Source organism: Fulmarus glacialis, unplaced genomic scaffold, assembly GCF_000690835.1.
Source record: "Fulmarus glacialis isolate BGI_N327 unplaced genomic scaffold, ASM69083v1 scaffold20784, whole genome shotgun sequence".
Taxonomy (NCBI): domain Eukaryota; kingdom Metazoa; phylum Chordata; class Aves; order Procellariiformes; family Procellariidae; genus Fulmarus; species Fulmarus glacialis.
In genome coordinates this window covers 1-11,530 of record NW_009210144.1, presented here as the reverse complement: position 1 = coordinate 11,530, position 11,530 = coordinate 1, and the positions used below count along the sequence as shown (strand labels likewise).

The 11,530-nt window shown below is 53.1% G+C and overlaps 1 protein-coding gene across 1 annotated transcript in view; it reads right to left on the bottom strand.

The window, feature by feature from the left end:
• Positions 1 to 10,751, bottom strand: part of AARS (alanyl-tRNA synthetase) — a gene marked incomplete at its 3' end in the record, with an annotated part of 14,342 nt that extends 3,591 nt beyond the window's left edge. Inside the window, exons 1-14 of the mRNA XM_009577090.1 lie at positions 10,545 to 10,751; positions 9,710 to 9,898; positions 8,889 to 9,034; positions 7,617 to 7,808; positions 7,032 to 7,176; positions 5,854 to 5,999; positions 5,184 to 5,292; positions 4,936 to 5,086; positions 4,431 to 4,555; positions 3,639 to 3,783; positions 2,816 to 2,994; positions 2,158 to 2,271; positions 1,186 to 1,392; positions 364 to 548 (exon numbers count right to left, since the gene is read on the bottom strand). Coding sequence (XP_009575385.1) covers positions 364 to 548; positions 1,186 to 1,392; positions 2,158 to 2,271; positions 2,816 to 2,994; positions 3,639 to 3,783; positions 4,431 to 4,555; positions 4,936 to 5,086; positions 5,184 to 5,292; positions 5,854 to 5,999; positions 7,032 to 7,176; positions 7,617 to 7,808; positions 8,889 to 9,034; positions 9,710 to 9,898; positions 10,545 to 10,688 — 2,177 coding nt within the window. The remainder of the gene's footprint in view (positions 1 to 363; positions 549 to 1,185; positions 1,393 to 2,157; positions 2,272 to 2,815; positions 2,995 to 3,638; positions 3,784 to 4,430; positions 4,556 to 4,935; positions 5,087 to 5,183; positions 5,293 to 5,853; positions 6,000 to 7,031; positions 7,177 to 7,616; positions 7,809 to 8,888; positions 9,035 to 9,709; positions 9,899 to 10,544) is intronic.
• Between the last annotated feature and the right edge of the window lie 779 nt (positions 10,752 to 11,530).

The following is an 11,530-nucleotide window of genomic DNA, read 5'->3' as shown; positions in this document are numbered from 1 at the left end:
AGCATGGAAACAAGAAAACCACCCTGCCAGGGAGATACAGCAAGCGTGGGGACAGGCAGAAAACCCAACCTAGCCGCTAAAAGCAAATGAGTGAGGAAAGGGTGGCAAGGGCTATGTTCCCAGCACTGCCAAAGAATATGCGTGTGGGCAGGTACAGCACACAGGCAATTTCCCTGCCTGCGAAGGCTGATTTGAAACGCTGCTTGACTCAGGACTGGGAATGCATCATCACCACCTCCAGCTCTGCCCTGGCTGTGCCCAGCATATGCCCACGGCACTCACAACAGCCCTCGGGAGCTCGGGCTCCCCAGGGACTCCCTTTCAGCCACCCCGCCGCCTTCCACGGCCTCTCCAGATACTCACGTCCCTCCGCAGAACTCAATAGAAGTGATGGAGCCTGCGGGGCCAGAGGGGTCAGCCAGCAGCTCCTCCACAGGGATGCCAATCGAGACCACACGGACAGGATCAGGGTAGGTCTCGTCAAAAACTGCCCGCAGTCCTTGGATAGCTTTGGCTGCTGCGAGAGGGCAGTCCTTGGCATACACAGTCTGCAGAGGACAGGAAAGAGATGCAGGTAAGAGCCGGTCCTCTCAGCTGTGACTGCGGGCCTGCGTTCCCAGGGAATCCAGACTTATTCTGAAAAATCCTAAAAGGGAAGTTACATCCCTCCTCTGCGCTGGGGTTTGTTGAGCTGCAGGGATCCTAAAGTCATTGACAGATGCCCCATCTTCAAAATTCCTGATACACTGCCTGCTCAGACCCACCGTGCTCCTGTGCATTCAAATGGTTTCTAACCACAGACTCCTGAGCAGAGCACAGGGTCCTCCAGTGTCTGTTCTGACACAGGGTTGGTACCAGACAGAGGAACTCTCTCACCGTTGAGGACATCACTGGAGGGTCTGGGTTTACACTGTAAATCCAACCAGGCCTACTCTGCCAAACTTCTTTGCTCTTGTAGCTAATGTGACACTAGAGCAGGCAGGGAACCACTCCAACCCTAGAGAGGGCTCGGTACCAGTGAACAGTGGAGTTTTCCCCCTCAAAATCCTCTGAGGTGATGCCAATCTGTGCACAGTACTGCATCAGCAGCTGAGAAGACTCCTGCTGGGCCAAACATCCAGCACCCGAGATCATCCAAAAACTTGACTCAAGATACTTTTTTTCCAACCCATCAGCCATACCCACCTTTGCCTCCTCAATCATCTGGTTGGCGATCCCTTCGACCTTCTTGATTTCCTGGGTAGATAAGGCTCCCTTGGCTGTGAAGTCGAACCGCAGCCTGTCCGGCGCGACCAGCGACCCCCTCTGGTCAGCTTCCCCCAACACTGAGCGCAGGGCGAAGTTGAGGATGTGGGTGGCCGTGTGGTTGCTCATGACTGGCCTCCGCCTAGTCTGATGGAGGAAGCTGCTGTTAGATGGGGTCCCGCACTGCGGAGCCAAGATCACCTCTAGCAGCAGAAGTGGAGGTTAACACGCTGCTCCAACAGAAACCTAAACTAGCTCAGGAGACCAGAAACAACTTCTCATGCTTGCTGCCTTGGAGCCTCAGCTAAGGGAGCAGGACATTCCCCACCAAATTTGTGCATGGCTTTTCCCTGGCTGTCCCCTTGTTAGGCCTGTCTGGAGAGAGGCCAGGGACAGACCAGATCACAGACACTCAGCAGGGAAAAGCACTGCAAGATGGGAGCCTTCCCCTCTTGCTCCACAGGTACTGCCTCTACAGGGAAGGGAAATGCATTTTGCAGATGAGGCTCAACCCAGCACTCACTCAGCAGGCTGAGCCCACTGGAGCAATGTCTGGAGCGGGGCAGACAGCCCAGCTCTCTGCTGTCATCCACCACGCAGTGGAGCACCATATCGGCTCCACCTCCCAGCCGTGACCCAAAACGTGTTTCTGCTGCTGGTCAGCAAAACCCAGCGAGTGTGGCTCTGAGCCAGCGGGGTGTTATCTGCCTCGTGGTAAGAGAAAGCCAGGTGCCAGGCAGGAGAGGCCTTGAGTCAGCCAGACTGGAAGGGCCACACTGCTTGCCTGCATCGTGTGCCACAGGGAGAGCAGGCCCCAAACTCCAGGCCACCCAAGTGGCACCAATGGCAACAAAGGAGACAAAATCCAGGGAAAAAAGATGAGGCCATCTGTTATACCATGTCTGAACTCACCTCATCAATAAACAGGTGGACCTGATCTCCTACTTTCAAGCTTCCGTATAGAGTTCCTATGTGAAGCACGTAACCTCCTCGGACCTGCACGTTCTTCACCGTGAATTCTGTTTTCTGTACAAAGGGGGAAATGCACCGGTGAGCAGGGCGAGAGGCCAAGGGGAGACAGACAGTCCAGCCACAGGTCTGAGCTGCAACTGGAAAGGTCTCAGCTGAGAAGCCAGACTGGTGTGTGTGACAGGAGAAAGCTGAGTGTCCCCAGGCACAGCACACAGGGCCGCAAAGCAGAGAAGAGAATGAAGGTGGAGCATGCTTATGGGGCACAGCAGAGCTGAAAGAGCTCCCCACCTCAGCTCCCCATCACAGCTCAAAAGCTCTGTCCTTCCGCACAGCTATTCCAGCACCACCACCGCAGGCACCCACGTTCTGGTGATAGACTGACGCTGCAGCACAGAGTTCAGTTCCCCAAGAAGCAAGGGGAACAAAACTCCAGCACATCTGTGCCATGCTGCACCCCCGAGAAGGAAACCTGTGCAATGCCTGACACCTGCCACGGACAGGAAATTGCTGGAGCTTGCTTGGCCCCTTTCTCTCTGCACGCACCTGCCCAGGCCCCAGGTCAGACCGAGTCTAGCGAAAGGCTCTCAGGCCCACTCACATCCTCCCTGCCGTCATCGTCCTTGACCATGTAGCCCTCGTCATAGATCTGCCCACCCTGCTCGGCGTAGAAGCAGGTCCGGTCCAGCACTATCCCACACTCCTGGCCAGTGGATACCTCCTCGACAAACTTCTTCTCCCTGCGGATGGCTTTCACTGTGGCCACGAGGCTCCCAAAATCTGTCACCAGGATGACAGGCAGTGTCAGTAAAACACGAAAACTTTGTAGACACCACATGGGAGGAGAACTTCATAGCAACACCTCCCAGCTATTGCAGGAGCTCATGGCAGCTACATTTGCAGGGGGTAAGGAGAAAGAACTAGGGCAATCGTTAGTTGGACAAGAGGGAGTTTCATTCAATGCTCTCCAAGGGAGAGCAGGGACCGTCACCTCCTTTCACACTTATGCGGTAAAAGTCAACCATGTGTGCTGCTACGAGCCTGGGGCCTCCTGAATCTCCAACAAATTGAAGAATTAGCAGCAAGAGCCAGAGCAAGTGGGTCAAGGACCCTCTAACAGACCAAACAGAAACTGCAGTCTCCTGTGGCACTGGCAAAGGAGCAACTAGGAAACACAAACATAGGAGTGTGCAGTCGCAAAGCTGCAGGGAACTGGAATTCCCTTAAGTTGGCAACAACAGACCTGAAGAGTCTTGGCCTACTCTTTCCCTGCTCGATTTGTTAAAAGCAGGCTATTCACCTGCACATGTTTCCACTCCCACCTCCATGTCCCAGGAAAGGTGAGCCCAGAGGGGATCTTGGTGAGGGTACACGCCAGGAAAGGTTTGGCAGCAGAGGATGATTCCGAGAAGGTTTTTTCATACCATAGGCACCGCTCTGATCTGAAGCATAGCTGTATTTTGGCGAGTCGTCAGTCACCTCCAGCCCTCGGGCCCTTAGCTCTTCGATGGCATAGATGTCCAGCATGAGGAGGTCCTCCCCTCCGGCACCCTTCCCTTGGGATTTGAGCTGCCAACGACAAGCACGCAAGTTTGAGAAACCCCACCTCAGCACTGGCCCATGCACACCAGCCTAGTTGCACACCTCACTCACATCCCTGAGAACTCCTTGGTTCAGAGTTTGCTCTGGGAAGCTGTGTGCCAGCAGCTGGAGCGCTCCTGACTTTGAAGTCAGCGCTTTCTGACTTCAGAGCAGGCTGTTCCAGCGCTACCAGCATTCAGACAAAGCAGGCCTGAGCCCAGCAAGAGCAAGGCAAGTACCCAGCCAGCTGGTCGATGCCACACACTGCTGCTGCAGCAAACTGTTGGGAGAGGCACCCAAGCTGCAGGCCTGGACACTGCTCCTCGGACAGGGAAGTCCCAAACTTCCCTATCCAGAACAGGACAGTGGCGAGGTGCTCCCAGCACTCCACCAACTGTCTGAAGGCTGAGCTCGAGGCCCCGGGCCTCACAGCGTTAGCAAACAAAACCAGCCCCAGCTGCTCAGAAAAGACATGTCCCACAACAACTGCGGTGCCGTGCCCTGGTCTTTCCACTGGGGCACAAGGGGTGTGAGCAGACCCAGTAAGAAAGGACCAGACTCATGACTGCAAACTACAAGGAAGGGCATCCTCCCTGCTCACTCTCAGACCAGCTCCCCCTGGAGCTGTTACCTACCTGTGCATTTTTCCGCTCTTCTTCAAAGCCCTCCATGTCCACAACAAGGCCCTTCTCCTCTGCAATCAGCCCAGTGAGATCCGCAGGAAAACCATAGGTGTCATACAGCAGCCAGGCAGTATCACCTTCAGAGAAAAAGCAGAGCAGTCCTGTACCGTGAGACACCGCTCCTTTCCCCGCTCTCCAACTGGCTCTGTCCCACCCAACCGGCTCGGCGCTATGGCGGGACAGGGAACAGGTCTGCTGAACATGACCATCAAAAAGGCTCCTCACTGGCAGCACAGGGATCACACTATCGTGTTGTGTCTGGGCAGCTTAGAAACCTGAGCAAGCGAACACAGGCCAGAGGAGAGAGGGGTGGCCCAGCTCTGAGAAACAGTCTTTTGACTCCAACTCTGTCCCTCACGCTTTCCACCATCTCTCAGTTCCCAGCCCAGCTGAGCCCTAACTCGGTCCCAGATGAGAAATGCCTTTTGGTGCATCCAGACAGAAGTCACAGCCTTACCAGGGATGGTTTTACTGTCTCCCAGGCTCTGGATCTTCCTGTCCAGGATGCGACGTCCTCTGCTGAGTGTTTTCAGGAACTGATCCTCTTCTTCATTGATAATGTCCTTCACCATATCTGGGTCCTTCTTCAGCTCAGGAAAGGCATCTCCCTGCAGACCCAAGAGGATTAATCCTTCAGCATGGAGATCTGCACACGTCGGCAGAGGAAGACTTCAGCAGCTACAGTGGAGCTGGGGAAGAACTTACCAGTGACTGCACCACCACATCAACCAGAGTAGCAAAGAAACCTTTGGGGGCATGGAGCTTCTCATGGGAGTAGCGCACAGCCCGTCGGAGAATTCGCCTCAGCACATACCTAGGGAATAGCAGAGCTCCTCATGCAAACGTTACACCTCTGAGCTGTTCTCAGGGGATCCACCAGCATCCACCTGCCAGTGCCCTCTCCCAGGACCAGGGTTCTCTCCCCACATTTTCTCTCAAGTAGCTGCTCACACCAGCAGCAAGCCAGAGGTGAGGTGCCAGGCCCCAGCTCCATGACCCAGACTCACTGCTTACGAGTCAGTCCTGTGAGTCCAGTGGCACCCACAGCACAGCCCCCCGGCCCAAACTTTATTGTTTTGTTTTTTTTTTTGACAGCAGCACTGCACCAAGCAGGGTTTTGTGGCTGTCTGCCCACAGTGATGCTTTTTGGGGGCTGACACAGCAGGACTGGTACTCACAAGAACCCTCAGACCTGTGTGTCTTGGCCTTTTGGGCGGACCTTGCCACAGGGATTCAAGCGTCAAATATACTGAGCAAACACTTTGCTATCTGCTGCTTCAATGATGAATTCAAAGACATCCCAGGGACACATGAGATCCCAGACCCCGCAGGGAAGACGTGCTGAACAGAATGGGAGCGGCAGCTCCCTTCTTACCCTCTGCCAGTGTTGTCAGGCCTGCCCCCATCAGAAAGGGCCAGCGTGATGGTCCGTGCATGGTCAGCCAGCACGCGGTAGGCCATGTCTATACCGTCGGCGTCCTCAGCACCAACCTGCCCCATGTATGGCCTGGCGCCCGTGCCCTGCGCAGAGAGAAGGCAGTGGGCAAAGGGGATGCTTAAAGACAGCAGGGAGCAGCAACACAGCAGAACAACAGGGAAGCGCCTCAGAAGCCAGCCCCATCCCACTGTCCGCAGCCACAGACTCTGGCCTGGCATAACCTGCCCAGCCAAGAAACTTCAAATTCTGTCATATGGGAGAGGGTCCCAGCTTCCCTCTTTTAGGGTGTTTTATCCATACTCAAGAGAAAGACAGCACTGTGACAAAGCAGTGCTTGCACGTGGTGTAAGCCTGTCACCATGGGCACAGTCCCTACAGCCGCGCTCCCAGCACACTGCAGGAAGGCAGACAAAGACACATGGGCTGTGTGCAGCCAGTGGTTTTAACATCGAAGAAAGGCAGCCCTCTAATTCCAACTCTGGAGCTCCGCACCTCATCCTTTTCAGCGGCAGCAGGAGCCTGGGCTCTTTTCCCTGCATTTTTTTCCAACACGATCTGCAGCCAGAAAGCTCTGCCCCTTCCATGGAGGAAAAAAAGGCTTGGACTTGCACACAGAGTTCCCAGCACTGGTAACATGGCCCCCACCCAGTAAGATGCAGCAACAGCACACTGGTTCTGCAAGTGACTGTCATGGTTTATGGCAGATTTTCTACAGATCAGCATGTTCCAGGTGGGAGACAAAGACAAACCCTGATTCTGGGTCAGCAGCATCACATGGCAAAAAGATGGCCCTTGGCCCACGGGACAGCAGAGCATCTCCCACTCGGAGAGAACCAAGGAGTGTGCCATCACGACAGTTCACAGGAAACACCTGGGAAAGCTGCACCGCTCACTGTCCCGTGTTTTCCCCTGGAAACACGCCCCATGGCAGCAGTTACTGCGCCAGCCTGCGTTCCTATCCTCAGCAAAATACAAACCCATGGGCTCGCAGCAGCTGGTAAAGCAGAGGCCTGCAGACATAACTGCCCTGTCCGATCAGCCCCACGCATCTCCCCAGGGATTCAGGGAATGGCTGCAGCTGGGTCAGGCCCAGACCCAGACTCCCCAGGTCGTACCTTTTGGATGGCTTCGAAGTAAGGAAGGAAAAGGTCAGTGTCATAGTTGGACATCTTGTTCTGCAGCACAGAGACCAGCCTCTCCAGGCCCATCCCAGTATCAATACTTTTCTTAGGAAGAGGTTTCAGTGTCCCATCAGCTTCCCTGCCCAGCCACAAAAAGAAAGATGAGCTGTTATGGATGGAGGCTCTGCAGAGGAAACCCCATCCCTCTCCTCATCTCCAAGAGATTTTCTTCCATCAGATTTATGACACGGGCCCATACACAAGCCACACAAAGGACAACTTTGATGAAATATAGTTAACAAGACCCTCAATGACAACGTGGACCCAGAGCAGGATGGCACTTATTCCCTACTGAACTCCTGGCAGATGAACTGAGAAAATACTTCCAGTCTGTCCCCAAAGCCAATGTGACCGACCTCTTCTGCACAGGTGGGTCAGGGGACAGAGCATCACAAAGCACACAGCTCCTGGACAAGAGGGAATGGCGAGCAAGCCAGGGGCAATTAAAAGAGTACGCAGTCCGAGCAACCTCCCACGCCAAGCCAGAGCAGCCTGGGGAGGGAAGCAGGTCTGGCTCACCTATTGAACTGTATGAACACCAGGTTCCAGATCTCCAGGACGTTGGGGTCATCCTGATTGACCAGATGTGAAGCATCTCTGTCCCCAATCCGGTCATAGTGGATCTCACTGCAAGGGCCACAGGGGCCTGTGTCTCCCATTTCCCAGAAGTTATCCTTCATATTGCCAGGCAGAATCCTGCCCTCAGCCAGCCTGTAACAAGAAACTCTTCCTGAACAGCAGAGACTTACAGCAAGGCAAGAATTCCCCCAACCAAGGGCTACACCAGAGAAATCTCAGCTCACTAATTCCCTGGATGAGCAGACGAATCGTCAGGGTCCTGACCCAGACCAATCTAAGATCCTACCACCCAGGTTCCCTGCTGAGGAGGATCAGGCGAGCATCAGCACCCAGCACTGGCCCCAGATGGAGGCAGAGGCCTACATAAACACCTCAGCGAATCCACCAGCAAGAAGACAGGCGGATCTCCGACTTTAAAGCACGCCAAGGCAGGTTTGGCCCCACAGCGTAGAGGTGTGACACGGGGTCAGTAGCAGGATTCAGAGAGGACTACAGCCACGAGACCAAAGGCATCATTTCACTGCTACATCAAGCTTCGGCCCACCCACAGCTTCAGTGTTGTGTGCGGTTCTCGCTTCCTCAACTCAGGGATGGTGAGGTAGAAGCAGCAAATGTATAAAGGAGGGCAACTAAAACTACCTTGGGGTGGAACATCTGCCTTACAAAGAGAGTACAGAAAAGAGTAGGACTCTTCAATTTGGACAGGACAAGGCTGGGTGGGAGACTACGACTGAGATTTAGAAAAGTCCAACAAGTTCAAAACAGAATCAGACATACTCTGAAGGAGCCGGGCCCCAAACAGAGGCTAAGGCGAATAGATGGATCACCTTCTACAAACTAATCCAGTGACTGTGGATGCTGGGGTGGGAGGAGGAAAGCAGAGTGCAGGCCGCAGTCAGGCGTGCCTGCTTTCCCTGAACAGCGTCTTCTCAACTGCTGTCAGAGGCAGCACCCTGGGCTGGACAGACCATCGATCTGACCCAGCAGGGCACTTATGTTCTTAAGCTTACACAAGAGATTTTGAAATGAAAGCTCTCAGTCTCTTCTATCTAATACCAGTACTTCCCTTTGGCTTTGCAGCTCTGCCACCCTGCAAACATTATTTGTGACACTTCAGTTTTGTTAAAACCTCCTGTTATATGTGCTTTGCCATCTTTCTCTGAATGACTATTGCTCATCAAAACATGCACCTTCCTCACTTAAAGGCCTTACCCCAAATTCAACCATATCTGCTTGCACTCCAGGTCTGGTTGCAGTCCTGCAGCCTCATGTCCACCAAAGTAAGTGACGTAGAGTCTTTCAGCAGGGATGCCGAACTCCTTGGTGAGAAGGTCCAGTGCCAGTTTACAAGCAAGCTCCTGCAGAAGGAAAGATGAGGTCAGCAAGTGAATGCAAACAGAGTTTCTCTTCAACGTGCAGCACCTGCACATGCAGAGTACCGGCTAGTGTAGGTATCAGCAGCTCTCTACAAAGAAACAGCCAAAAACTTCCAGACTTTTGGCGTAAGAAATAGGCAAACCACTATATGCAGTGATCAGGGCACAAGAAACATCTGATATGGCTTTCCAGACACAACCAAGTTAACTCCTAGCATGTTTGCTGCCCCAAAAAACCTTTGAATTCTGCTGTTATGCTGTATTCTTAACATCACCTTTGCGAATATGAACCCTACACTAGCAAGACGCTTCAGAAAGGATGTTGTTGTTTTATAATCACTCCTGTTTGAGGTCCATCGTAGTTGCACAGCACATGCAACTCCCCACAGCTCCAGGACAGCCACTAAAACCTCTGCCTGAAGACTCCAAACTGGCAGAGTTAATATAATCAGCTTTCTAAACCTTAAGTAATTAATCTCAAAACATTCTGCAGGGTCCGGGCAGCTTCCAAGCTTGTTTATTCCAAAGGAGCCACACGCACCTTAGGAACCACTTTGTGCCAAGACATTCTCCTTCCTCTTGGCAATTGCTCTGCTGAGTTCATAGAGACAGGTAACTTTGTGCAAGAGATTCAGAGCTGCACCTAGCCTATTTTACCTTGAAATAATCCCCAAAGGACCAGGACCCCAACATTTCGAAGAAGGTGTGGTGGTAGACATCTTTCCCGACGTCATCCAAGTCATTGTGCTTGCCCCCTGCTCGGATGCACTTCTGAGTGTTGGTAGCTCTGTTCAGTTTAGCGAGTGGGTGTGAGGGGTCAATAGTATTGAGGAAGATGGGTTTGAACTGAGAGGAAAGAAAAAAAGGGCAATCAAGAAAAACACTAAAAGCCTGTTTTCAAATGTTGCAAGCAACAGTGTTATCTATGTCACGATACCACTAGCCTGGACATACCCGAGGCAGCTTTCGGAAACAAGAAGCCTGCTGTCTCCTGCGTGCGAGGAGGCTGCAGCACTGCCTATAACTTAGAGCTCCCACACACGCACGTGTTCCTGAAGCCTACCAAACCCCAGGACTTCCAAAGGGACTGGAAGTAGCCAGATTCCCAGCTGATCAGAAAAAAAGTCAGTGAAAACCGTGTGCTGATCTCTAGTAGAGTCCTTTCAGCAGCCCAGCCCCAACCACTCTTTAAAGACGCCACTAGTCATTTGTGCCAGGACTAGCTGTGATACAAAGGGTCAAGGAAGGGAGACTGGCAGTGCTCCCATTGCTGCACAGTCAGCCCAGCAGACACAGGAACCTCTCCCAGTGCTCTTGCCACTTTTGCCAGAGCGCAGAGGACTCCAGCAGACACACCAACCACCTCTTTGTGAAGGAAGATGGAGAAAACAACAATAATTTTCCACACAAACAGCTCTGCAAACACCTTCACAGCTTTCAACTGCTACAGGGTATGTTCATAAGGACCACAATACCAGAGTGGGAATCCTACCTGATTCATACCAGCATTAGCAAAGAGCAACGTGGGGTCATCCAGGGGGATTGTAGAAGACGAGTGCACATAAGTATGCTTGTTTTCCTTGAAGAAGTCAATAAACCGTTGCCGGATCTGGCTAGCTGTTAGCATAGCTTCCATCCTGAAGCTGCAAGTCACAGCTGTCCAAAGCAAGCAGAAGGGAAAGCGGCAAGGCCTTGGTGCAGTCTGAAGAAACAACAAACAAGGCTCTTGCATGGTGCCAGCTCAAGCAGTAACACCAGGATCATTGCCTCCATCTCCTGAAAGGGTCTCCCCACATTGATAACTCCTCTCACCGACTCCTCAGTTTAACTATCGGTCCACCCCAAACGGTGCTGACCCAAACCCAAACTTCCTCTCCCCCAACCTCCCTGATTTCTAGAGCTCCAGCTCGTTACTTGTTCTTTGAAAACATGGGTTTTTAAAATACCAAGTTCACCTGGATACTGAATTTATTAAGAGGTTATGTCTGCCTTGCCAGGGACACAGGGGAGGGGGAGGATTGCTAAAATCATTCAGGGTGATTAAATCACAGGATCATAGAATGGCTGAGCTTGGAAACGACCTCTGAATATCACCTTGTCCACCGCCCCTGCTCAAAGCAGGGTCAACTCCAGGGATGCCTGGAAACCTTCCCTGCGAGGAACTGCATCGCCATAACGCACACCAGTGACAGGTGACGGTTTGGAGGTGACAGTCTGGAAGTCGGCACCTCCTGTATATCCTAACAGGTACATAAAGCTCTGCCGATGGAGTGCAATGCAGGTCCCTGGAGGGCCAAGCTCCCAGCAGCCTGCTCCGGCGCTGAGGGACGATAATTCCTGACACGACTAAGGCCAGCAAGTCGTTGGAGGAGGGAAGGACCCGAGGAGGGAAGGACTCGGCCAGCGGTGGCTCCCGGGCACAGCAGGGCCTCTGCCCTGACACCACCCGGTCTCAAGTGCCCAAGGAGAGGCAAGGGC